This window comes from Rhodnius prolixus, unplaced genomic scaffold (genome assembly GCF_049639745.1).
Source record: "Rhodnius prolixus isolate KJV_2025 unplaced genomic scaffold, Rpr scaffold_10, whole genome shotgun sequence".
Taxonomy (NCBI): Eukaryota; Metazoa; Arthropoda; class Insecta; order Hemiptera; family Reduviidae; genus Rhodnius; species Rhodnius prolixus.
In genome coordinates this window covers 24,476,835-24,504,455 of record NW_027411615.1, presented here as the reverse complement: position 1 = coordinate 24,504,455, position 27,621 = coordinate 24,476,835, and the positions used below count along the sequence as shown (strand labels likewise).

Sequence of the window (27,621 nt, the reverse complement as noted above, 5' to 3'; positions counted from 1 at the left end):
TTATTTTTTCGTGAATAACAAAATTTAACTTCTCGTGATAACAAAATTCCTGTTTTACCCTCTTAAGATTCTAAATATTGCCTTTTAGAAAGAAAGAATTTTGCAGCTTGGAGTAAGATTTTGGTTTTGTAAAAACTTAAGGTTTTAATTTTTAATCGGAATGAATGGTAAACAGCATAATTCATATTTGATAAATTACCTAAATCCTGAAAATTATTTTTAATGAAATCCTCTTGAAGTGGCTACGAGATAGGATTAGATTTCCTGATTTGGATTTATTAACATAGCCAATATAATTTGGGGGAAAATATCTAACTAGCAGATATGATATGGGGGAAAATATTGATACAATATTTTCAAATATGATACAATGGCAGGTATATCTTAATGTTGAAATATAACACAATATTAGTTTATTTATGTGTTCATATTAAGGAGTAGCATTTCTCCCAGTCTCACTTATTGTTTACTAAACAAGTTAGGCATCAATGACGAGTTTGAAAATATACATTCATTCTTGACTTAGTTTAAATACAAAAGATAGTTCATACTCTTAAAATACATGTAGACTTACTAATTTTTAAAGTACATTCTATACGTTGAGGGAAGATCATCTTAATTTGAATTCGAAATAACTAATTTAACTTTTTGATTAGAAGGAAAAAAGAAACAAGAGTAAAAGACCAATTGGAGGGGAGCTAACATTATAGATTATACTGCGCATGCTTACAAGTACCTCAATGTTATGCTACTGAGGTCTATGTCAGTTCTAGGCAAGTTTACGTGGTGATGCAGTGTAATTCCGGGAATATTGATAACTATTTGGAGTTTTTAATAGTTATAAAAGTGCAAAACGTATTTTTTTAAAAATTGCTTTGTGTTACTAATAAGAATCGTTAACCATTAGTGATTATATCCGTTAACAGTTCACCATTGGAGGCCATTCGTTAGTTACAAGTTAGCCCCAAAGAAGGCTCTGGATTCTGGACTATTATCGACCATAGCAACTCACAATTCCAGTTTATCATTCTTATTTTTGGATTACTAATTCGGTAGAAAAGTTATTATTTTTTAATTACTCTAATTTAAAATATTTTTCGTTAATAATGACAGAAGTGATAGTCAAACGATTAGAAGACATTAATGATAAGAGTAAAGAAGTGAACGTTGTTTTAAATGAATTTATTAATGATTTTGCTGATAAAACTAAATTTAATGATCTTAATCATGACAAACTACGAGAGAGATTGTGGAACATAATTTTCAGTTTATTAGATAAAAGTAACAATCAAGAATGCAAGTTGTTATGCTTAACTTCAATAAAAATGTTAAGTCGTGAGAAAACTGATTTAGATACAATTATTACACAAGAACGTTTGAACATATTGTTAAAAAGTGCTGAGTTGCAAAATAAGAACTGTACAAAAGTAGAAGTAGATTTGAAAAAAGTACCAACCATGATAGAAGCATCAAAGTGCCTTTGTAATATTGTTTATAATTTTAGTGGTGCTGCACAAATATTAAATTCCTACGATATATGTGTACTGCTTTGTAATCGAATAAAATTAAAAATAAAAGATAGAGCTGTAAGATATACTATAAAGTTGTTTGACATGAAACTTATGTTCCTGTTAACAGCTCTATGTGAATCTGCGCGTGTAAAATTATATAAAAACGGTAACGCTTTGAAATTTTTCATTGATTTAATTAACGAAGAATTAAAATTAATTAAAAATCATTCAAACGATGAAACTGTACGCAAACTAACCGATGATCAGCACAAATTTTGTTGTGAGTCGTTAAAAACATTTTTCAACATTTTAATGTCTGTACGGATGGAAAATAGTACAAAACAAAAAGAAGTTGTATGTGTGATGCGTGATCTATTGCTTCTTGAATCGAATCCCACCGACCTAACACTAGATGGACATGTTATTAATCTTCTCACTCTACTACCAGTGGAAATATTAAATGAACTCATGGTACCAGGTTATGAATTAAAGAAGACTAATCTTAAAAGTAATCCCGGATTAGCAGCTGTATCTAAAATTGTTAACTATTTGGATGTTATGCTTACAGAAACTGAAGGAAAATCACCCATTGAAACCTTATCACCAGTTTTACTTGTATTATTGCATCTAGCTCAGGCTAATTCATTTTTTCGTAAATACATCAAAATGGAAGTGTTGCCAAATTTAAGAGAAGTACACAAACGCCCTGAAGAAGGTAATTCTTTAAGAAGCAGATTGTGCAGATTATTAACGTCACCGATGGATTCAGTTAGAGAACCAGTTGCTGATTTGTTATTCACACTCTGTCGTGAAGATGTTGGACGGATGGTTAAATATACGGGCTATGGCAATTCCGCTGGTCTGTTTGCCAGACGAGGTCTTGTAAATGGTCCACTGTCATATTCCAGTGATAGTGACAGCGATACAGAAGAATATAGCAAACATAAAGATGAAATTGATCCTGTTCTAGGTTGCTTGCCTGGGCCTAAAGATAATTCAATTGAAGAAATGACCGAAGAACAGAAAGAATACCTAGCCGTGGAACTTGCTAACAAAATTGATAAACTCCAGAGAGATGGTTTAATACAACCGTGCACTATTGGTGCAGATGGAAAGCCAAAACCTATAGAACATGTACTTCAGCTGCAAATGCAAGGAAAACTAAATATATCTGGTAGCAATGGATCTTAAATCAGGACGCTATTTAACTCTCTCTATTAAACTACCCATAGCCTTTCATTTTTTCTTTTTATTATTGTTATTTTGCACAACAAATCAAAATTGAACTAAATTAACATTGGATTTGGTTTGTTTCAAGATTAAAATTATACAAATTTTACTTTTTCTAGTCTTACGTTATGTGGGTAAAGACTGTAATAATGTAATGATTTTGTTAAAAAATAAAACTAATTAGGTGTATTTATGTTTTGTTAAATGTATTTTTTCTTTATTTGTGTAAAACTTATTTGAGAATAAATTATGGTAAATAAAACTAATATTTATTCGTAATTCGTTTTAATACTCTTCATTTTTTAAAATTATTATTTCTTAAAATTTCAAGTCCACAGGTACTGAAGTCAACAATGAAGATAATAAGGTAGTAAAACGTTAAGCAGTGCTGCTAACTCGACAGGCTTTAAATTATGAACAGATGTTTTAGGCAATAACCAGAGAAAGTCTATTGAAAACAGAAATTGTGTAGTGTAATTGCAGAAGTTGGATTGCTGAGTTCAAGGAGCGTTCAACGAAATAAAAAAAGTAGGCAACTTAAGTTACAAATTTTAAAATTTAGAAATAATTGTGTAAAACGTATTATAATAATTAATATTAATTCACGTTTCTTGTACCTTTAAATATGTCGCTGTATCAAAACAACTTAGAAAGATGGACTCCAATGGTAGCAGGAATAGATTTTACAGAAAGAATTCTTTGGTCATTGATGGAAAAACTTTCCAATGGCAAGAGTATCTTTCTTTATGGCACTAACAGAGTTTCAAAGTAGTTCACTACTATTTAGTTTGTTACATATTCTTAAAAAAAAAAGTTTTAAAACAATTTTGCGAGATAGTGAGATTAAGCTTGCTTCTTAAGCGCTATTTATATGTAATTTTTTGGTTTCGTTTTCTTTAAAATTTTAATGAGTTTAATACACAATTAAAGTAATAAAAATAGGTTGTGCGGAACTTCTATTATAGTATTCAAATTCTAAGTTTGAAGAAAATGATTGTTTAATTGACATATCAGGCCTACCGTGTTTATTGTAACTAGTATGGTATGTTATAATAAATTTCATTGTAAACTACCATAACATTAAGACATGAAGTATGTCGTAAAGATTAAATAGGTGGTTGATCTCAGTCCTGAAATTATGGATTATTATCTTTTTTTTAAAAGTATTAACGTAATTCATGATCACCGTTCTAAACCCAAGAAATCTTTCAAGGAAAAAGAGTAACTCGAGCTAGTGTTCACGTTAGTTTTTTTGACAATTTCTTGACTGTGTTACTTGAAAGTTATTTGGTTGTAAATTTACTTAATTTAAAACGAACTGCTTACCTTTGCTGACAAAAAATCTTATAATTGAAATTTCAAATTCAAACTCCAATAGCTCTTGGATTACTAGCAGTAAGGAGGTTACATTGGTTGATGGGTCTGACTAGTTTACGAAATTGGCACCAGGTTGCAGCATTGATCAGACAGAAATTCAGTGTCCGCCATTATTTACACCTCCATTCTCAGTCTGCTCTATGTAAGTGTTTTACTTCTATTGTAGCAGTTCATTTTTTTAAATTAAAGAATGAAGTTTAACTCATAATGCGAATTGATTTATATCAAACTATGAAACTGAAAAGAGTCAAGGAATCTTAGGCTTGGATTGTTTTTCTTATTCTACAAAAGAAATGCGATACAGTACATTTTGAAACTTACTTTTATGGTAAGTTAAAATAATACGTCTTAAACTTATTATAGCATATAAATGTTTTTCATTGTGACATGTACGGAAACTATTAAATGGATTTCAATTTACTTCTTTAAAAAGACAACTAACGAGAAATAAAATTATTGTTCATCTTTTTTGGTGACTCATAAATTTTCTTCTTTCTAAGTGGAGCTACAACTCATGTAGAGTCTTGGTCTTCTCACACTCATAAATCTAAATGGAAGAAAGATTATTGTCATTTTCGATCATAATTTTTTTAGTTTATTTTTTGTTTAGTCTAACATAGGATAATCTGATAATGAGGTAGCAAACAACTAACTTCTCTTGGATTATTCTGTTTAACATAAAACTCTAAATTACACTGCTTACATAAACAATAAACATACGACAAAACATCTATGTTTTTATGAAATGTTTTTTAGGATGAAAATATATACTAATATTTAAATACGTACATAATAATATGTAAAACAAAAAAATTGAATATTAAAAGACTACTCACCTGGATGGTGTATACAAGCAAGTTCCCTAGAAATGCTTTTATTTAATAAATTTAATTTATTCATTAAAAATTAAAAAAATATCCTGTGTTATTGATCTTAAGTAAATATTTCACTAATAGAACACATAGAAATCATTTTTAGCAAATTGTACTATTCAATTTAAAAGTTGTTTTAAATCTGTTATATTGTTCTGTCAACCATTTTGCAAAGTTTATTTGATTAGTGCTGGCAACTAGCGGCGAAGTTAGTAACTAAAGTAATAGAGTCCACATTATAGATGAGTTTTTTTTTTGTTTTTTACTTAGTGTTTTGTGTTTTTTACTTAGTGTGTTGTGTTTTACTATGTGTAATTCTGAAAAAAAAACTATATCTTAAAAGTTTCGATCCTTGGAAATCAATGTATATCTAGGTGAGTATCATGAAAAAGAAGATTTTACAGTCACCCAGGGATCTCTATTATTTACTTATAGAAATTTCTCTCCAATGTAAGGATTGACTAAGTTTATTTAATTTAAATGCCCTTAAAAGCTTTACCGCCTCAAAAATATAAATAACCGATTTGAAATCCTAAACTGTTTCTTATTAAAATATTTAACTTTTCTTTTAACCCAAATTGTGTCAGGTTTAATATTAATATATTTTCATTTTGGATCTAATCAACGATTTTAATAAGGATACCTTTATTATTACTGTAACTAAAGCTTTATGTAACTTCATTTGCCTTCAGTCTAGAAAAAATACAGAATTAGCATAAGAATTTTCTAACATCCCATCTGTGCAAATTCTATTAATTTGATCAGTGAAGTTGAAAATGATCAAGCTTTAATGAACAGTAGAATGTATTGATCCAATATATGAGAAATTAAAGAAATGAAATAAAGTAATTACTATTTCTTTGGCTAATAAAATATATGATTTGGCGTTAATTTTATTTTGAAAATATAGATTTCAATTAAAAGTAAAGGCTAGAGCCTTTTTGACTGAAACTTATAGTGAGGTATAATTAGGTTTGGCTACCGCACCCTTCCAATAGTCGGCCGGCCTTGTCTTAATACAGACAATACTGAGCAGAAGTATGTCTCCGAGAAAATTTAAGGTCAGTAAGCTAAATTGTAGTCAGGGCCTCCGCCTCTGAGGACATTGCACTGTTATTGAACTAATCCCTTTCTATAAGGTGATGCTTTTAGTGTCACTCTCTGATCTCTTCAGGTGATCTAAGGGTCAGCAAGGTAGATAGGTGTAAGATTGGAAATTAACAAGTTTTCAGTGCATATTTAGTGGTATTAAAAAGGATATTATATCAATTTTTACTTTGTTGTGAGAACATATGTTTTTGTTTGAACGTTTTTTGTTGGTCGTTTTGGTAGTTTTGAGGGGTCTTGACGAAACCCCACAAATGTGTCGATATATTTGATGTTGCATAAAAACTCTCAATTTTGCACAAAAATTATTTTATAAATTTACATTGAATTCTTCAATCAATTTAATTATTATTATTATTATTTATTATTACTCCAATCTTATTTACTATTCAAAATTCAATTCAATATTGTAAATGTTCGTATGAGATCGGGCACGGTCGGTTAGTTCCGTGTATACTTGTTTGTTGCGCCTGTGCTACTCCTAGTTTAATCCCAAGTGTTCCAGCTGATTCTTTAGGATACCCCCTGTTACTGATAAAAACTTCGTTTAGTTTAGTACTCGTGTGCTCCGAATTTACAACTATTCGATCGAAAGGGGGGGACCCTTTATTATTTCCAAAAAAACAAGTTTTTTTCTCTTTTCAAAGATGATGTCGTCCACGTAGTAGTTAATACACAGTGCGTCTAATCACAGTAAGGTACGACTTATAAGTAGGGTTTTTATAACGACTATTATTATTTTTTATATTTTGATATTAGTTTTTCAATAAATGCATTGCCTCCTCTATCATAACTTACCAGCTTATGTTACGTAGCTTGTAAGTTAATTGGTCCGCGCCCATTTCAACCATAACTGTTACTTTGGTCATTTCATATAAATTTGATATTTAAAAATATTGCTTGTATTTTTAACTTAATTATTGATGGCATTTTTTTAAATTCTTTTGAGACTTCGCTCATATTTTAGGAGTAATTATCAGAATAAAAGTAAACTTCTTCCAGAATTTTAATTGAATGTAATTTACAGTTTTTTTTTTCTTTTTCTTTAACATAAATACTTCTATTTTTGCTATATTGAGTAATGCTAAAACCTTTAAAGCAAGAAAACATCTCCACAACCTTCAGCTTTTTCCATTCCCTTATTTTTTTACTAAAAAGTAATTTTTAAAGTTTAGAATTATTAATTTAATTTTGTGTGCTATGTATTTAAGTTTGCCTCTTATAAACAAGATAAATTCTTAATTTCTTAAACTTTTCACTTTTTTTTTTACTAGAACAACTCATTCTCGTTGGTTTTTATTTCGCTCTTAAATTTTGGCTTCTAAAAACGGTTTCTTCTACTTTAAGAGTATAATATTAATCAGAAAATTTGCTTTTTCTGTTTTTAAATTGGAAAATATTTAACGTTAAGTGTTAACTAATAAATTTTCATATGTTATAACTTATAATATAAACTTTTTTTTTTTAATTTGGAAAATTAAATATTTAAGAAATTTGGATTTATAAATTCAAGGAATATTTTCTAATTAAGCGAATTGTTTTTAGCAGATTTTATTATTATTTATTTATGATTTGTGCTACAGTAGTGTTGGACTGATAATATTCTCAATTATTCATTTATGTACTATACCTTTTGTCCATACAAAGTTGTTACACCTTCAGCTTAACTGCATACAACATGGCTGGCCATCTTTTCGCTCTTTATTCAGTTGGGTATTACTAATTAGAAATATATATTATTGAGCATAATTAAATTTTAAAGAGTTGTTAACTTTTAATAAGGAAATAGAAATTAAACTTGATATTAGTACAAGAATACATTTCTAGACATAAACATTATAACCTTGAAATTTTACCTTTATATAACCTTATTTGTTTACGTTCAGCCCACCTTATTAAACTGATGTTTTTAAAAGAAAACACTAGCAATAATCTTGTTATTATGGCGTGCTTCAAAAGTTATGTTTTTATTCAGTTTCTCTTTAATGTTTTTTTAAATTTTATTTTACTTCTTTTGAGGCTTTGGTAGATTTTAAAATTTGTGGACGTAATTTCTTTTTCGAAAAAATATTTTTGATACTTATTTTATACTCAGAAAATCATTATTCTATAAATTACCCATAAAACCGAACCTTTTTTTGTAAAAATTTGTGTAACCCGGGGGAGGAAAATCCATCCATCCTATGGCGAATTATTTAAGGATTTCAGGAGGCTTAGAGATTTAGGTTATTTGGTAAGAACAGTTTGGTGTTGAAGTAGGTTAGGTTTCCCTTTAATGTTAATCGATTCGAATATTGGGTGGTGCCTGCTATAGCTGTTATTGTACTGTAGTACACCTTTGTGGGCTCAGAGAGGCTATGGAATACCTTAGGAACCGTATTCTCTTGCCACTTAGGGATATTAATAACGTTCATCTCCTTCCTGTGACATTCATCTCGACAGATCTTCTAACAGAATTGTATTTTTGTTTACTTCTATCTAAAAATCCCAAGTTCTAAAATGGTAGGTTCATGCGGAGTTCCTCCTAGCGTGCACACTCCAAAGATTATGTGTTTATATACCATTTACCACATATTTGTCCTTGCTTGGCCCCCAATCTAGCTAGTTGCATAAGAAGCATCTAAACCGCTGTCGCTTTAGAAAAAAACCTTCTTGTAAGCGGTCCTACCTTTTAAAGATGTGAACCTCGATTAGGCTAATTGATAGGTAGTTGAATCTCTCAGACTATGATCAATAGAAGTAAAATTTTTGAAACTGCTTTGTCTACAAACTTAAAGTAAAATATTGAGCTAGATATCTAACAGAATGTTAGTGATTAATAGCGAAGAACTACTGCATTTAGTAATCTGCGTATAAGTTGTGGAAGGGGATAAAAAGAAAATCTTCAAAGTGAAAAAGTTAATCAGTGCATGAAATGAATCGAAGATGGTCCATAGTGCATGATAACAGTCGTGATGTGGTTTACATACGTGTAATGTAATTTTTTTTTTGGGCTACTATATCTAAGAACTTAATAGAATAATTTTGTTTGTAGCAGTTTAGATTTTATATTTTTTTATCTAAAATTTTTTCAAACGCGTGTTATTAGATTAATGCGTTTTTTTTCTAAATGTAAAAGGAAAATGCCTTTATTATTGAACGCAAGACAAGGTTTTGCCATCGTTGGATTCCACACATTTTTTACAGGTTGGCTTTGTCCTATTATTTAATACTTATATTTATTCTTATTTAATTTTTTTTCCCAAATAAATATTAAAAAGTTTTCATGATGAAATTGTATAAATCTCTGACTAAACTGCCTGCTAAAACAATCTGTTGTGAACAGGCATGACTTTCTCAAACTGGAATAGATATCGTCTGACAATTTTTTTTTTTTAACTCGGAATAATTATTATTTTTATCTGTGGACAAATGTTTTTTATTTCTGGCAGGCAACTGTTGTCATATAAATGTTGACGAGTTATCAACAGTAATAAACATTTAATCATTATTTAACTTTATTTGCATAATTGTGTGCACCATGGCTTGCAAAAAAATACCTTTTTTGAATTTCTTTGTTTTTCACAATTAGATTAGATTAGAGCTGAAGTTAGGAGGTGATAAGTGTCTGTCCTGTTTTTCCCACCATGTCTAAATAGAGGCTTCCTAGACACAACAATTTGGTTCGTTCAGTTAGAGTCTAATTCCCTGGTGGAATCGTCGAATCGTCATTTAAAGTTACAGTTTCTTACGATTTGACTTTTTTTGAGATTTCTTTCGCACATGCACAAAAAGAAAGAGAGATCATTTTCCAGTAACCACTTTTTCTGAGAAGATCTCAAATTGTGAAATCTCGAAATACAAAAATTTTACATGATCTCAGCAATAATTGCTTTCTTACTTAGTAAAAGAAAATTAAAAATGAAACCATTTTGTAATATTGTAAAAGAATTAAAATGAGTAATATTTGAATTAAATCCAACTTGATATTATTGTAAACAAAACTTAAACCACAAATTCTTATATAATAGATTTCAGTTACAATTGTACAATAATATTATGTTTCAATACCTAAGAGTGATTCTTGTTATTCAATTATCTCTGCAGTCCTGCTGTCAATATCAAATTAATTCAGTTGTCACATTCTGTGACCTTGGGAGGTTAATTCTGTTCATTTTTAGAATACAATTGGGCTTTACTATATTGTAACAGTTAATTTTTCCTTTTTTAAAGGTTTTTTTAATACAGCGTAGCCAAAGTTGGTTGATTTTAAATTTTTCTCGCCCCTTTTTGAGAGCAATATTTTCATTTCTTGTTTGAGTTTTAATAATTTTGAATTTTGAAAAATTTTAAAATAAATAATTTTACTAAATTAATATTAAAATTTAAATTAAATTAGGGAGAAAGCAGTATTGTCCGAGTGTTTTCCTTGACGTCGCTCAGGCGTTCGACAGGGTATGACATGAGGGACTACTGTTTAAGCTGAGGGAGATTCTTCCTCATACTTACTACCTCATCCTCAAATCCTACCTACAAGATCGATTTTTCAGTCAACTGTGGAGCAGCAGACTCTGATATCCGTCTAGCTCGAGCTGGTGTTCCTCAGGGCAGTGTCCTAGGTCCTCTTTTTTGCTCCTTATATACAGCAGACATACCTCAACACCCAAAATACCATTCTTTCCACCTTTACTAACGATACTGCTATCTTATCTCCTCATTACAATCCTCTTTTCGCTACACGAGCTCTACAAACAAACATCAACCACTTACAGGACTGGCTTTTCAAATGGCGAATGAAAACTAACGTTACGAAATCAAAATTTATCGTATTTACTCTTAGACGGCAAATCCTACCTCCCATCATCTTGAACCAAATTCCTATACCAACTGTGGACAAAGTACGCTATCTTGGACTGCACCTAGACAAACGGTTGACATGGAATCCCCCTAATAGACTGAAAAGACAAGAAACTAACCAACGGTACAAACTTCTCGCCAGGCTACTTGGCAAACGTTCGAAACTTAACCTACATAACAAAAGACTCTTAAATCTACTGTTACTGCGACCTATCACTAAGCGTACCAACTCACTACAGACATTACAGTCAAAAATACTTCGAAAACTTCTTAACGCTCCATTCTATGTATCTAACCTCACCATCCATATTGATCTCAAAATCCCTTTCATTACAGATCTTGCTAACACTCGTTTTCTCAAATTTCATTCCTCTACAGCAGCTCATCCTAACCCTCTCATGGAACACCTATCTTCCTCCACATTACCACTCTAAGAAGATTGAAGAGAAGATGGCCTCGTGATCTACTCTTATCGTGAGAGCAGTATAGCAAAGCACGAAACTGGAGTGACACCATTGGGTGCCTTCTCCACTCGTGATTTTCACGTATTTTTTAAATTTTTTTATCAGGTACCATATTTGCTTGTTACATCAACCGTTGCAGTAGTAAATTCCAATAAATGATTAAAACAAAAACATTATTAAGTCTTTAATAAGTTTAAATTATTGAATATTTTGAATTCAAAGGTTTCCTTGTTTCCGACAGGAAATTAGTATGAGTGTACATCCTCGAACAGTAAATTACAGTTTAAATTTATCACCTAGTTTACTTTAATGAGAAAGCCTCCTAAATATATATTTCTCTTTTAAATTTAAGTCACGTCAACTTCTGAAATCATTCACACCCGGAGCTTTAATTTTTTTCAGTGCACAGCCGCCCTCCGGACAGGGTTCTCTCGTTACTTTGTGTTAGAATGTGTATTTAATTCAAAATAATTTTTTTGCGCATGTGCATCTTTACTCACTCTGCCTAAACTGTTTTATTATCGAATGTCGCGTTACCCAGTTTAAACTGATTAGTTTAATAGCACCCTAATTGTACGAGTACATATATCAAATGAGGAGACCAGTTTCGTTTTCATCTCCAGACCATTCTCTATTTGGACCAACCAAACTCTAGTGACATAAGACCTTGAATACACGTCGCAGTGCAGTATAAATCACAGTTAAATATCCCTACATGTTACTAATGCACGTAACGCTGAGCGTTGGACATATATTCTGTTAGGTTTGATTAGGTACTTCCTACGTTGGCAACCCAACTCTCTGCACTCTAGACAGACAAATGGACATTTCTCACTCGGCTCTCACAATCCCCAGCGAGAGGGAGCATATTTCTTAACTACTTGTCTTGCTGTTCATGTAAAAGTATTGTAGCTACGTACATATTTTTTCATTAGTAACTTACTTTCTTGTATGTCTGTAAGTGACATAGAGAGAGACTGTACCTACTAATATAAGATAACTCATACAAGAAATTTGTTTACAAGTTAATAACTTGACTATAGCTGAGTATACAGGGTGACCAGAGTTATATGCTCCACCCACTTTTTTTTTTCAAACGGCGGGAAATTTCGAAAAAATAGAAAACACGTATTTAATCATTTTTAGTCTAGTTTATTTTCAGTGATTGACCCATTTTTTTAAACCCGATATCTCGAGATACAGCATCCAACTTTTTTTTTTCAAATGGAACGTTATATTTTTTTTTTTGCATATTTTTATAGTACTTGAGCGCCTAAAAAAAACAGATCATTATTATTTTTAAATCGGTTAGGTTTTTCAAAATTTATGGTAATTCAAAATATGAAAAACAAATTTCAGTATAATGTCAAAATTACCTTATTTTTTTTTTTTTTTTTTTTTTTTTTACAAAAAAGCTGTTTAAACTGGGTACCATAAACGGATAGGCAAGTCAAAACTCTGGACTCCCACGCTTTGCTTGTAGCAGCACTTATGGTGACGAAGTCAAGATCTAGGCAGGCTAGAGTTATTCGACGTTCAGGTTGTTTTTATACTACAAACGTTTGGTGCGGAGTTTTAGGAAATCAACTAATCCTACTTACAGAGAGAACTTAACTGGTGCAAGGTATCTAACTTTTTTTTAAAGAGACATTTTGCCAGTTCTGCTTGAAGATGTTCATCTACAACGTCGGGGCTAGGATATGTACTTTCAACAAGATAGCTGCCCGGCACATAATACGGAAGTTGTTCGAGGTTACCTGGAAAGAAAGTTTCATGAAAAGTGCTTAGGAACTCATTGTCCGATCCAATGGCCACCTCGATCTCCAGACTCAACCAGAGTGGACTATTTTTTGTGGGGATATCTAAAAAATAAAGTGTACAGTAACCTTAATCCCGTGGCTTCAGTCGATGGTCTGAAACGTCGAATAACTCTAGCCTGCCTAGAACTTGACTTCGCCACCATAAGTACTGCTACAAACAGAGCGTGGGATTCGAGAGTTTTGGCTTGATGGTACCCAGATTAATCAGCTTTTTTTAAAAAAAATAAGGTAATTTTGACATTATACTGAAATTTGTTTTTCATATTTTGAATTACCATAACTTTTGAAAAACCTAACCGATTTAAAAAAATAATTATTTGTTTTTTTTTTAGGAGCTCAAGTACTATAAAAATATGCAAATAAAAAAAAATATAACGTTCCATTTGAAAAACAAAAGTTGGATGCTGTATCTCTAGATATTGGGGTTTAAAAAAATGGGCTAATCACTGAAAATAAACTAGACTAAAAATGATTAAATACGTGTTTTCTGTTTTTTCGAAATTTCCCGCCGTTTGAATGAAAAAAAGTGGGAGGAGCATATAACTCTGGTCACCCTGTATTCGTAAAAGTTGATTAAATTTTGCAAGTAATTTGAAAGTGATCGCGGCAAATTTTCAAAATTGAGTTTCAACAAAATATTTGTGCGAAAGTGGAGTAAATAAATTCTATGAATTGTGATAAACTCCATTTTCTCTAAACATCGTTTAAAAATAATTAAGTTAATAGCTCTTTTAACTTTTAACTAAATAATTTTTTATTTTAGAAACCTTTTAGAGACAGTTCTGGAAGATCGATTGTTGTCTTCCCTTTGAAGTGTTTAAAAATGTTTTAAAACCTTTTTAATTACTGGATGAGCGGGCCTTTCAATTACATTAAGAGTTCGCCAAATAAAAATTTTGCTATTAAAACATTTTAATCAACAAATAGTTTGAAGACTAAGAATTATTCAAGGCCTTTTCGATCAATGTTAGCCGCACTAGATCACAAGCTATTGGGTGGGGGCCTCACTGATATCTTAGATTAAAAACAATCCAAACTTGCTCAGTCGAATTCTTTTTCTTTTTTTGGATTAAACCATTTGGGATGGATATTTTAATTAAATTAAACGGATAACAGGCTCTATTCGTTCAATTATTGGCCACTCTTTCATTAGTTTCCATTGATTGGTGTATAAATAGAAAATAGGTCAATTGCAGTTTTGGAAAGTCTGGCGTATCTTACACTATTTTTTCTTACCGCATTTATTTATGTAGTTTTATTATAATTAAAAAGTCTATAAACATTGTGTTTTTTAATTAATATTGGCTTCAGTATTGTTAGGTTTATTGTAATAAAATATGAAAGTGTTTGGGGGGGGCCTCCTCCTCTCTCCCAAAACTTCTCTGAAATTAATGGAAATAGAAAAAGTATACTCCAAACTGATTTGGGAACCCAAAATGCAAAGAATTTTTGAAAAAATTCAATTTAGTAGCATTTCCAGTCGCTCGATGAGTTCCAACCTAGAATTTGAATATTTTGATAACCTATTTAATCATAAATATATGCATTTTTATGCCGAAAATGTGGGGATCCTTGGCTTCCGGTGCCTTTTTCCGTGGCAATGCCAGCATTCGGTATCCGATGCTCTAGATACTGTCAGCACTTTCCACACACATCAGGTGTGAGAGGTTTCTAGTAGAGCAGGATTCGAACCTGAAGCTTCCAAGTGGGTATCCAAAGCACTAATCACACTCGCCACTGGTTATAATTCCCCCAACATCACTGTTTGTGCCCGGTGTCTTTTTTTTTTAGAGCACTGCTTGCCTCCGGATAGTGTTCTCTCGTTGTAGACAGTTCTATTACTGGGCAAGTTAGCTGTATTACTAATTTATTTAGCACAATGCTAGAATTAATATTGATAGAAGTACTGCTCAGCGGATTTTTTTTTTTAATCTTTCCAAAAACTTAAAAGTTGGCAGCCCTGTAAATTTCCTCAAAAAAGTGTAACTCTAATAATGGTACTGGTTCCATAAAGTCAAGTGATATCTAGGAATCTATTCTTTATTTTTTAAGAGTAAAAACAAATCACTTACCCAGCCTCAGTTTGCATTAAGAATACCATTTTGTCACGCAACATACCATTTGATTAGGGGCGCTAATGACCTCGGCAGTCGATGCGCCAAAAAAAATAAAAATGTAAAATCTTATTACAAAAATAACGTTTTAGAACCTCTGGCATTTGTAGTGCAAATTTTTTTGACAAGAGATGATTGACAGCGTCTCTAATTGTCGACTTTAGCCAAAATGTTTAATAAAATTATAGTGGGAAAACATGACTTCAAACCGAAACTAAATAAAAAAAAGTTACTCTTTCAAAACGAAATCTCACGAGCAAGAGCGAAAGATAAAAATGTCGAAAACAAAACTAAGGGATATTTCTTTGTTTTTCGATCCGTTGAACTTTCGCCCTAAGTACGAACACTACTGCGTCACAGAGTACGAAGGGGGGGGGGGTGCAATTTTGAACGGCTCCCCGACTTAGGCAGTCTACAGTTGCAACACTGCAGGGCATGGCGCACGATTCAAAACTGTGAAGTCTGAGTAATTCATTTATTTTTAATAACCAGTTCCTAAAAAACGGTTCGCGCGAACCGATAGGATGCCATCACTGGTGTTACCCCTTATTACAAGATTGGACTTGTTGCTTTCCGTTATTGAGTTTTAGCGGTTTTTAGTTTTTCCACTTACAGATAAAATTCTTTTCACCTTCAGGAGATTCAAAACGTACACTTTTGGAGAAAATACCCAAAAGTATTTGCCCGTACGCAAAGGTTTCTTCCTTAAAATAGGAAATAAGTAATTTGAAATTAAATCCATATTTAAAGAGTGTTGGAAATTGAAAATAGAAAATTAAATAAGAGCAATCCATAGCCTACTGGAAACTGAGCGAGCGACATTACGATAATAATAGCCATGGAATTACTCTCGTATTAGAGGCTCACTTATTTGGCTGCGATCCAGTTTTTATTTAAACCTACCGTTTTGTAGCATGTGCTCTTTTTTAGCGCGTTTTTAATATTAACCAGCTGGAACAGTTTTCTATATTTATATGTATTATTATATATATTTGTATTTCCTCTATTTCGTGTTTGTAAATATAGTTCGAAGTTTTTGAAGTGTTCTTAAACTTGATTAGTTTCTTGCAATTTGGGAAATTTTAATTGTTCGTATGCGGATATTTTGCTCCCTCTGATCTTAATCTAGGTATTTATTGCTATTCTCTTTTACATCCGTTTGAGGAGAGATTACTGCGCACAGTGCGCACATTTCATAGATTTCATTATCTGAATTTGCACGGAAAATAAGTGCCTGCTTGGAGTTTTAGGTAGTACAAAAACGAGTCTTTTTTTTTTGCATTCCCGGTAACATAGTCTTTACTCTTCCGGCTAATGAAGTCAAATTAGCTTCTTTTTCTTTCTTTCATTGTTGTAGAACCAACAGCTTGCCTCATTACTTTGATTGCTGTTTACTTCGCTCTCGCGTAGAGGCACGAAATCGTTGTTGGCGCACAAAATCAGTTAAATTCTTAAAAAAAAAATATTTGTAATATTAGATTTATCATTTGTTCTTAGTCAGCAAAAGAATCGTTTGCACCCACCTCTAACCCTTCCCGTGTTCAATTCTTGATGTAAAATATATCGTACGTGGGTGATATTCCTCTAGTGACAGGTATTTCAAAAAATGTTTAATCACCAATCATCCAATAATACTGCGTTATGCATCTTTTCAAGGTTTTTCATCTCTGGTTGAGTTTTGGTCGAAGTATTGGCCTCATTCTTGGAGGTCAATGCTAGAGGAAAGTATGATCGAGTTTAAATTGAGCCATCCAACTCTACACAGTCAAAAATAAAAGATTTTTTATGGAAAAGATTCTTAAAAAATTTGTACCAAAACGGTAAACGTCGATAAATCTACCTAAACGAATAATTGATAATAACGCTGATTTTATCCTTATTAACTGATCAGTTTCGGAATTGAATCCATTATCAGAGGTAGAATAATCCTCTGTGTAGAGAATTCAACTTCAATAATCTTTCCTTCTCACCCTATACGAGGGTCGTTTGAAAAGTCCAAGCAAAAATAAAAACTACTTAATTTTTTGGGGTAAACCTTTTTTATTTTTCAACATTGTCTCCTTTTAGGCTTATACACTTCGTCCAACGCTGCTCCAGTTTGTTGATCCCTTCCGAATAATAGGATTTGTCCAAGTCTGAAAAATAGCCATTCGTTTCTGCAATCACCTCCTCGTTTGAATAAAATCTTTTTCCCGCCAGCCATTTCTTCATATTGGGGAAGAAATAGTAGTCCGAGGGAGCCAAGTCTGGAGAATAGGGGGGGATGTGAAACGAGTTGGAACCCTATTTCCATTAATTTTGCGACCACAACTGCTGAGGTGTGAGCTGGTGCGTTGTCGTGATGGAAAAGGACTTTTTTGTGGGCCAATCGTGGGCGTTTTTCTTGCAGCTCGGTTTTTCAAACGGTCCAATAACGATGAATAATATGCACCTGTAATAGTTTTACCCTTTTCCAGATAGTCGATGAGGATTATTCCTTGCGAATCCCAAAAGACAGTCTTTCCGGCCGAAGGAACGGTCTTCGCCTTTTTTGGCGCAGATTCCCCGTTGGTAACCCATTGTTTAGATTGTTCTTTGGTCTCAGGAGTGTAGTGATGTATCCATGTTTCATGCACAGTGACGAAACGACGCTTAAAGTCCTGCGGATTCTTCTGGAACAGCTGCAAACCGTCCTTGCAACACTTCACACGATTTCGTTTTTGGTCAAGCGTGAGCAATCGCGGCACCCATCTTGCGGATAGCTTTGTCATGTCCAAATGTTGATGCCAAATATTATGTACCCGTTCATTCGAGATGCCCACAGCACTAGCAATCTCACGCACCTTCACTCTTCTGTCCATCACCATATCATGGATTTTCTCAATGATTTCTAGAGTAGTAACCTCAACAGGGCGTCCAGAACGTTCAGCGTCACTTGTGCCCATATGACCACTCCGAAAATTTTGAAACCACTTATAAACTGTTCTAATCGAAGGTGCAGAGTCACCATAATGTTTATCAAGCTTCTCTTTAGTCTCCTCAGGCGTTTTGCCTTTCATAAAGTAGTGTTTAATCAACACAGGAAATTCTTTTTCGTCCATTTTTTGAAAATCACTCGACTTCCTCGATTCAAACGAATGCCAAACACAAAGAAATAGACCGATCTGGCTGAAACTTGGTGTGTGTTCTTCCAAGAGATGCTACTAACTAAACATAACCTCGATACGCGCCAGTGGTGCTATCTCTCTGACTTTGCACGGACTTTCCAAACGACCCTCGTAATGTGCACAATTTTATTTATTTAGTATTTTGCACTTTTTTTTTTGGTTTATTCTTTTAAGTTCAACAAAACTGGACACAAAACTATATTAATGGTTGGGCAATAGAAAATGAAAGTACAACTGCGATATTATTCAGTGAAAACAGACAGGGTTGAGGCAGCTTCCAAATAATTCTTCTCCACATAATTTATAAATATCAATTTTTATGGAATAAAGCTTGAAAAGCGTACAATTTACTGTAAAACTAGTTGCAATAATATCGATCTACTAAACCGTAATGATATTCATTGATTTCCTAAGCTAGAAAGATCGTGCCTGTAATGAAATCGTCTGTAACCAAAAAATAAAATAAAATTGAAACCTCCATCAAGGATTTGAGGCAGAACATGCATTCAATTAATTTTAATCTCTTAAACAATTTAAAGTACCACTGTCCACCGTTTTGGTGACTGGTTCATTAATCCAACAGGATGAAAAGAATAATGACAATTTCAGTCAGTACTTGCTGATTTGGGTAAGGAAGTAGCAAATTCAGCTAAAATTTCGTGACTGCTAATATTCTAGTTTATCCATTTTATCTAATAATACATCAAGCCGAATTGAAATTGGTAAACCAAATAAAGAAATTGTTTTCTAGATCGAGTTCACTTTCGACCTTCGTCAATCAATTGCGGTTTGGAAATCAACGTAAACAAAAATTTCGATGCTTATCTCCGAGCATGGCCGAGAAATTTCTTACTCCACAAAATAAAATAATTAATAAATCTCGCCACGTTTCTTATTAAAAATAAATGCAAAGAATTTAACTAAATTGCATGTTTGGTAATTATAGATAAATTTGGTTTTATCTAGTAATGTTCACAAGCTTTAAACATTCCAAACTACAAAAATAGTTGCTTCTTTTGTTGATTTAGTACAAAATTTTGATTGTAGTTTATTTGACAATCAATATTGATGAATTATTGTTATTATTTGGAAAGTAAAGAATAGATTATACTAAGGTAATACTGTAACATTATATTGACAATTTATTTGTAAGTTTCTCAATTATCCTGTTGCAAGAAATGTATTCCATTGCTATGATGTTCCATACAAACGGAGCCCAGGCCATTGGTGAATATGAAATTGGCATAAATGGTATGACCTTTGAATGCAGATCTACTAATTTGTATTCTACAAGACTCTACTTCTAAATATCTGTCCACACAAAATTATTTTCACGAGAAGGTTTCATGTACAATGGCCGAAGTAAGTCTTTTTTTAGACGCCAATTTCTTTAGTGTATCTCCTCATTTCGGGTATCTCTTCATTATTAACTTCTTTTGGGATGGAAAGATCCATAAAACTAAAGATTCATTTAGAAAAATGGCACTTTTTGGTTGGATCATTTTGACTAAAACTATATTATCGAGTCCACTAGTCAATCTAAATGGGATATCAAAATTTGAATTATTTGTGATATTCCTTTTTCCAGATTTTTTGACTGAGATTGCTCTACCTCTTACACAAACAGTTATTGTAATCTGAAAACCACTACGTCGACTCAAGGAAGATCCAAACATAAATATAATGTGCAAGTAAAGATCCAAAATCTCTTGACCATAATAGTCAAGCTATATAAGAAGACAGCGTTAATAAGACTTATACTTGTCTCCGCCAGTTTCAGCCATGTTTTCAGAAATAGTAATCGGATATAGCTATGATTCACACGCATTAAAACAGAAATAACGAACTCTCAGAGGAGCCATCTCTAGAATCCACCCCACATGTACCAATTTGCCGGACACATTCAGATCATAATTCAGTCATAGCAGTCTTCTGAGGCGGGGGAAGGCTATGAAAGTTTATTTCCGGGTCCAGTGCCTTCTTTTGTCACACTCCAGTCTCCAGTTTGGTCCAGCCCAAAGCTAGGTTAAGAGATGTTCTTTGAAACGGGTCCAAAATAAATTAACTCATATATATATATATATATATATATAGTTTAAAAATGAAGTTTGTAAAAATATCTTTTGCTGTTCTATGATAGTGCCAACAGATAAAAGATAGTATTAGTTACCAAGAAATTGCGACTGCTTTTACCTAAATAGAAATAATAACAATATTAGAAGAAATAGTTTAAATATTAAAATATTAGGCAAAATTTAAATTTAATAGAGTCCAAAATTATATATGGTATCATCTTACAAAATCATTTAAACCAATTTAATAGAGCATAAGAGGCGTCTAAAACGCTGAATTAAAATAAAGGCGAACAGAACTGGAATGTAAATCGATAACCTTGTTGCTAATTGGGAAAGAATCCGACCTTATATTTCCCTAGTCTTTTTAACCCAAAGCTAGACCAGCCTATGTTGTCTAGCTGATATTTCTACAGGTTTGCTAATATATACTACTCAAAAGTTGCTAAGGAATTGCAATAAAAAGATCAAAAAAAGAGTATAAAATCAAAAAAAGTTATATATTTTTTAAAATAAAAGTTGCTTCATTTGTCTTTTAATATCACATTATCTTTCAGAAATAAAACTTTTAAAAACAAAGATAAAACAGGATTTAAGAAAAGCCGTGAGTGTCGCCTAACAAATTGTGGAAAACATCTCCACTGGTTTTTCCACAATTTTTATTTTGTTAATCCAATTAATAGTTTTTCAGTACCTGGTGTAGCCTCCTCTTACTCTCTGAACAGCTGAACAACGGTTTGCCATACTCAAAATAACGGCAGCTATTTCTTCTTGCGGAATTTCTTCCCATAGTAACGTTAAAACGTTAGCAAGCTCTCCGGTGTTCCTGGGTTGGGGCTGATGGTTATTTAGTCGTCTCTGTAAATTTTCCCAAATGTGCTCTATTGGGTTTAGGTCTGGTGATAGTGCTGGCAGTGGTAAGTGGGTAATGCCGAGACGACGAATTTCTTCAAGAACACATCTGGCACGGTGAGGGCGGGCATTGTCGTCGAAAAAAACAAATTGTGGCCCAATATTGTATCGGAAGTCTGAGACAAACCCCCGAATAATGTCATCTCTGTATCTGATCCCATTTAAAGTGCCCTGAATGATGTGTAGTTCAGTACGATTGTTGAGAGTAATTCCACCCCACACCATGACACCGCCACCGCGGTGTGCTATTACTGGTTGGATGAATTGTGGCTCAAAACGAGTGTTTGGCCTTCTCCATACTCGCAAACGTCTGCTATCACTCGATAAACAGAATCTTGACTCGTCACTAAACAATACAAATTCCCAGTTTTGGTTCTCCCTCAACCTAGAGTTTACCCATTCCAATCTTGCTCTTCTGTGCCAAGTATCCAAAGAGGGCCTTCTAACTGGGCGATACGAACGCAAACCAACCTCTCTCAATCGATTTCTAATCGTTTGATCAGATACTTGAGTCCCAGAGGATTCAAAAAGACGATTTGGTAATTGTCGGGCGGTCAAAAAAGGGTTTCTGCGGGCATTCATCCTCACTAGGCGGTCTTCTCTTTCAGTGGTTCTTCGAAAATTCTCACCGCCATGGCGTCTTTGTGCAGTTCCAAACTCGCGGTATCTTTGCAATGCTCGGCAAACAACACTTGGCGCAATGTTCAAAGCATTAGCAATTTCAAGCTGAGAAAGGCCCTGTAAATGAAACTGGACAATTAAATCTGCCCTTTCATCACTTAGAGGTCTTCTTTGCATGATAAAAAATTAGAATTGAGAAGAAAAAAAAGTTCATTCACTTTCAAATGCATTAGAATACTGAAGGACCAAATTAGCAATGTTTGTTTTTGTGGCTTATCAAAATGAATTAACCTTTGTACGACTAACAAGTGCATTAATTCCTTAATATAAACAAATATTGAATGCCAAAATAACGAGATAAACATCAAAACATTGTGCAAGTTAATTAGATTTGATGTTATTTATAAATTCCTTAGCAACTTTTGAGTAGTTTAGATCGAAAACAAGTTGCACTCAGTAGAATTACTTCTGCAGATCCTGAGAGAATTTTTTAATCATTTTGGCGTTGAAAATGTTTTGTGGTATATTTAGTTTTTAGGCTGGGAATGTTGAGATCTATTACAGGATTTGTGTACCTACTTGTCACTTGTTTGTGTTTACAACAGTTGCCATATAAAAAAACGAAATATTTTTATTTAAGAAGTACTTAGGCCTCAATTTTTCTCTTTCCAGCCTTTGTAACAAAATTTCTGTATTGATTATTCATATTATCAAAATGTTCGAACTCCTCTAGATTAGTTTCTAGTAGGGCTGCTTTAAAGGCCTATTGTGGCTCTCTAACTCCTCTAGATTAGTTTCTAGTAGAGCGGCCTTAAAGGCCTATTGTGGCTCTCGAACTCCTCTCACCCCCCCAGCAGCAATTAAAAAAATTCATTCCAAGATAACATTGGAAAAGTGTGAACTCGTGATGATATCAAACTTGAGAAAATAAACACAAAACTTTCACATAATAATTAGTAAAGAAAAAACTTCTACCATCCACTCGAGCTGCAGCTCTAGTAAACCTTACTAATATCGCAGACAATGCCGTGAAGCCATTAAGGTGATAGCTCTATATGTGTGCAGCTAATTGGTGCTTATAAATGCTCTGATTCCTTATTTATAAGGCATTATTTCCTTCTCACTTTTGCCTATAAGATTTATTGCTGATATGAACACTCTCACGATATCCTGTACTCTGCACATAATTAAGTGTTCTTTAAACTTTAAGGCTACAAATAAAAAGACTGGTTTCCGATATTGTACCTTTAAAGCAGGTTATTTCTGACGTCCTTTATGTCCAAAATTGAGTAGGCAACTCTAACTGGTTTCTAACTCGAAGAATACATGTACAGGATACAACTTCAACTTCCAAACTCGTCATTTTGGCTTCACATTGGATTATTAAAAATAGTTTGCAGACTAAATTCTAAATAGTTGTATTGAAGGAACAAAAATAAACTAATAATTGATATTTTTCCCAAATAGAAGTGACCATAAATTACGCTGAAGTGGCCCACTTAAGAGGGAAGCCAGTTTTAGAACTCTCTAAAAAGTGTCCTTTACCTTTCCTAAGGAGATGCTACAGATATAGCTCAATGATCAAATAGTTATAGACCATGAATTTATAAAATCGGGATTGTCTTCGATAAATCCCTCTCCTCTCCCCCCCCAAAAAATCGATTTAGCAATTGTGGTTAGTTGATTGGTCCAAAATATCATTAAAGAACATCTTATCATAGCACTTAAATGAAATATCACATTTTAACTTCTTGCTGTTACCCGTTTTTGATTTATTTTAACCACACTCATATTCTGACCCATTTTTTTTTATCGAAATTTTCATATTATTTCCGGTACAATCGAATATCTGGTATGGAGAGGTTGGAGAAAGTGTTAAATCAATGCTGTCTAATGATAGATTTTAACTTATAATTTAATAATTGGAGGTAATTTATTCGGGAAATGGGTTTTAGACTTTCACTAATCAAACGAATTATGATTACAAAAATATTCTTAAATAGAAAGTAATTTGTTTTTAATTTCTCGTTCAAGCGCATCCTAATTTCAATGGTGCACATTAAAAGTAATTTTATTATCATAAATTAATCCAATAATAATTGAACAATTTTTTTTTTTTGAAACGAATGAATTTTCTTGCTTAATTTTGGTTTTGTCAGAGTTTTTCTTCAATTTTGATGGTTTTTTAAAATAAATATCTACATAATTATCGGCTGAATCTCCAGCTTCCAATTTGGCAGAGTTGGGTAAAGATATAAAGCGTATATTTATTTGTTTCTATAATTTGATTTAAATATTTATTGGATCCCTTGCTTGCTCCATTGTGGACTGGTCACCTTCAAGGATTCTGACGTTTTTACTCTATTATTCTTAAAAGCCTAACAACATAATCAATGCTCTGGATAGAGTATTTACAGCTAGGACGATTAGGTTCTTTGTTAAATGCACATTTTTGCGTTTAGAGAATATCTACTAGCAAACTCCTTGTCAATTTCAGGGAACTAATCACAAGGCACTCTTTTTCTGGTATATCCTATCACCAAAGAAGGAGGCTAGGTTAGCTTCTGGGAGCTTTGTATAGCGTAGTCGTAGGTTTCTTCCCTGATAATAATAGATCCGTTACATTAGGGGGACACTTTTGTTTTGTATATTTAAATAATTTAAAGTGTGAAAAACATTTTGTGGCCATAATTGCGTGATGCCTTCACAGAGGATAAGCCTGGCTCTAAATAGTGTTACCTTTTTTTCCTGACAACACCATCAGCGGAAGGTGAGTTATGGAAGTTCCAAGGTTGAGAGAGGACATCTAAGGGCAATTAGTTAGCTAGACTGAAACATATGATTTCCTCATGGGAGCGTACCTAGAGTTAATAAATATTTTTTGTAGCATTTACGAGGGGGTACCCAAAAAAAACCGGAATTATTTTTTAAAAGCTATTTATTTACAAATTTTTTACAGAACAACCTTATCCCCTTCAAAATACTCTCCATTACAACTAATACATTTGTCCCACCGGTGCTTCCACTGTTCGAAACATTTTTTGTAGTCATCTTTAGAAATGGCTGACAGCTCCTTCTTCGTTTTTTTCTTGACCTCTTCAATGTTATCAAATCGGTGACCTTTCATGCCCTTTTTCATGCGTGGAAATAACAAAAAGTCGCACGGAGCCAGGTCAGGCGAGTAAGGTGCGTGGGGCAGCGGAACCATGCCATTTTTAGCCAAAAACTGTGTAACAGAGATGGCTGTGTGTGCAGGTGCATTGTCGTGTTGGAAGAACCAGTCTCCTGTTTGCCACAAATCGGGTCTTTTTTGGCGAACATTATTGCGCAATCTTTTCAAAACTTCCAAATACAACGTTTGATTGACGGTCTGACCTGGGGGGACAAACTCTGAATGGACTACGCCTTTGGCATCAAAAAAGCAAATCAGCATTGTTTTGATGTTTGACTTGACTTGACGACATTTTTTTGGTCGGGGTGAAGATGACGTCTTCCATTGGCTCGACTGTTGCTTTGTTTCTGGGTCATAACCATAGCACCATGACTCATCACCAGTAATGACCTTTGACAGAAAGTCTGGATCAGTTTCAAGCTGTTGTTTCAAAGCACGACATGTTTCAACTCGATGTTCTTTTTGATTGTCAGTCAGAACTCGAGGAACAAACTTGGCAGCAACCCTTTTCATCCCCAAATCTTCCGTTAAAATTCGCTGAACCGAGCTCCAAGATAACCCACTACTCTCTGACAATTGATCAATTGTCTGTCGACGGTCTGTGAACACCAGCTCTCGAATTTTTTCAACATTTTCGTCGATTCGGGCAGTTGATGGACGTCCAGAACGAGGTTTGTCATCAATCGACATGTCGCCATTTTTAAACCGAGTAAACCACTCGTATACTTGAGTTTTTCCCATAGCGTCATCTTTGTAAGCTGTTTTCAACATTAAAACACTTTCAGCAGCATTTTTGCCGAGTAGAAAACAAAATTTCAGAGCTGCACGTTGTTCACTTAAACTTGCCATCATAAAAAACAAAAAAAGAACAAAACAGCGCTGGCAAAAACAATCACTGCAGTTGAACAGAACAAGCCAGGCAGACAACACTGGCAGGACTGAACTGGCAAGGAATTGCGCTATACACGTCTAGCGGCAGAAATGCGTACTACATAAGCTCCATGCGCGGCAACGCAATTCCGGTTATTTTTGGGTACCCCCTCGTACTTACGTTTACAGACACTTTTTTTGGAGATTTTTAGCACAGGCTTTATTCTTAAGTGCCATTTCATTGTGATTTACCGTCTTATTCCTTGTATAAGTAAGTAATTGCCTATTTTTTCAGGCGGGGCTTAACGTCCAACTACCAATTAGGTGTCGTGGACGGAGGCGACTAGCAAACATACTTTACTGTAAATTTCTTTTATTAACCATTAAATAAAATCCAAGGCCTCTAGACCGGGAATCGAACCCAGTACCACAATTCATATTAGCTTTGCAGGTCTCGCCTCTAACCGCTCGGCTATCGTGGCGCCTTATTCCTTGTATAATATTATTACGAATTAAATATATTATATAAATTTCAAATTTGGGGAAAATCGGTGCTCTGTAAGGGCCACTTTACTGAATAAATTATTCACAAAATAAAGAGTCAAAAAAACTGCGATAGACCAATTAGTCAAAAGTTGGCTAGAAAGTAGACATTTTGTAATTTTCTCCTTGCAAGAACATTTTTTTTTTGTGTTTTTAAGAGCTCTAAATAGTTTCAAAATGATTTTGCAGTAAGAGAAAGTGATTTAACATTTTCTCACCAAACATTTATTCTATTTATTCTTGTTAAAACTAGTTGGAGTATTTCATCACGGTACATTTTATTGGTGCCCAGGATTAAGATAGTGTACTTTCAAGATAAAACTGTTTGTTATGCAAACTCTTTCTCGCATATTCTACAAGATTTACAGACCATTATTTCACTTTAAACGAGCGTTTTAATGCGTACTGTTAGAAATATCTATTGTTAATTATGATATTTATGATTGGCCAGTCATGTGTTGTGTGTTCGTTTGGCACTTTCTACCCTCTAGTTCCGTTTTTGTAAGGGTGGGGAGGCTTAATTGGCGCTTTACATTTCTATTTTGCTTTCTATCTTTCTTTTTTTCTTTCTTGCACTTCTATTTCATTTTAGTTGTATTACTCACAGGCGTAGCTGCTTCCTCACAGGTGGAAAACCGACAGACTCGTGAAAGCCCTCTCAGATTTGCGTGCTAGTCCCATATTACACTCGCTAATTATCCTTTACTCCGGCACACCACTGAGTGCACACTCTGCAGGGCTTTCCACATAACAATACCACCTCACCATCTTCATTTTTTTTTTTTTTTACAACAATCAGCTGACTTCGTGTGCGCCAAGTTAGTTTCGCGCAACGTATATTCCCCAACTATTGCTGTTATAATAACATGGAAATAGTGCAAACGTGTAGCTGACCGTGTATTAGTTATGTAAAAAGAAGTGAATTATTTCTTGGAGACGTCAGAAGAGGTGATG

The 27,621-nt window shown here is 33.4% G+C and overlaps 2 protein-coding genes and 1 long non-coding RNA gene across 8 annotated transcripts in view; 2 read left to right on the top strand and 1 right to left on the bottom strand.

The window, feature by feature from the left end:
• LOC141457007 (uncharacterized) overlaps window positions 1–4,154 on the bottom strand; it is an 81,996-nt gene extending 77,842 nt beyond the window's left edge. For all 4 annotated transcript variants that reach the window (XR_012460158.1, XR_012460154.1, XR_012460156.1 and 1 more), the window contains exon 1: window positions 4,068–4,154. This is a non-coding gene — a long non-coding RNA (uncharacterized lncRNA). The remainder of the gene's footprint in view (window positions 1–4,067) is intronic.
• The window catches only part of LOC141457004 (uncharacterized), a 275,187-nt gene that overhangs the window by 103,309 nt on the left and 144,257 nt on the right, over window positions 1–27,621 (top strand). The window lies entirely within an intron of this gene.
• ric8a (ric8 guanine nucleotide exchange factor A) lies at window positions 711–27,454 on the top strand. Its single transcript, XM_074133472.1, has 2 exons — window positions 711–6,795; window positions 27,275–27,454. Exon 1 carries the CDS (start codon window positions 1,107–1,109, stop codon window positions 2,700–2,702), a length of 1,596 nt encoding a protein of 531 aa, XP_073989573.1. The 5' UTR covers window positions 711–1,106; the 3' UTR covers window positions 2,703–6,795; window positions 27,275–27,454.

Bases quoted from the DNA above. Each gene is read 5' to 3' on its own strand.
- ric8a (XM_074133472.1), top strand. From the start codon at position 1,107: ATGACAGAAGTGATAGTCAAACGATTAGAAGACATTAATGATAAGAGT.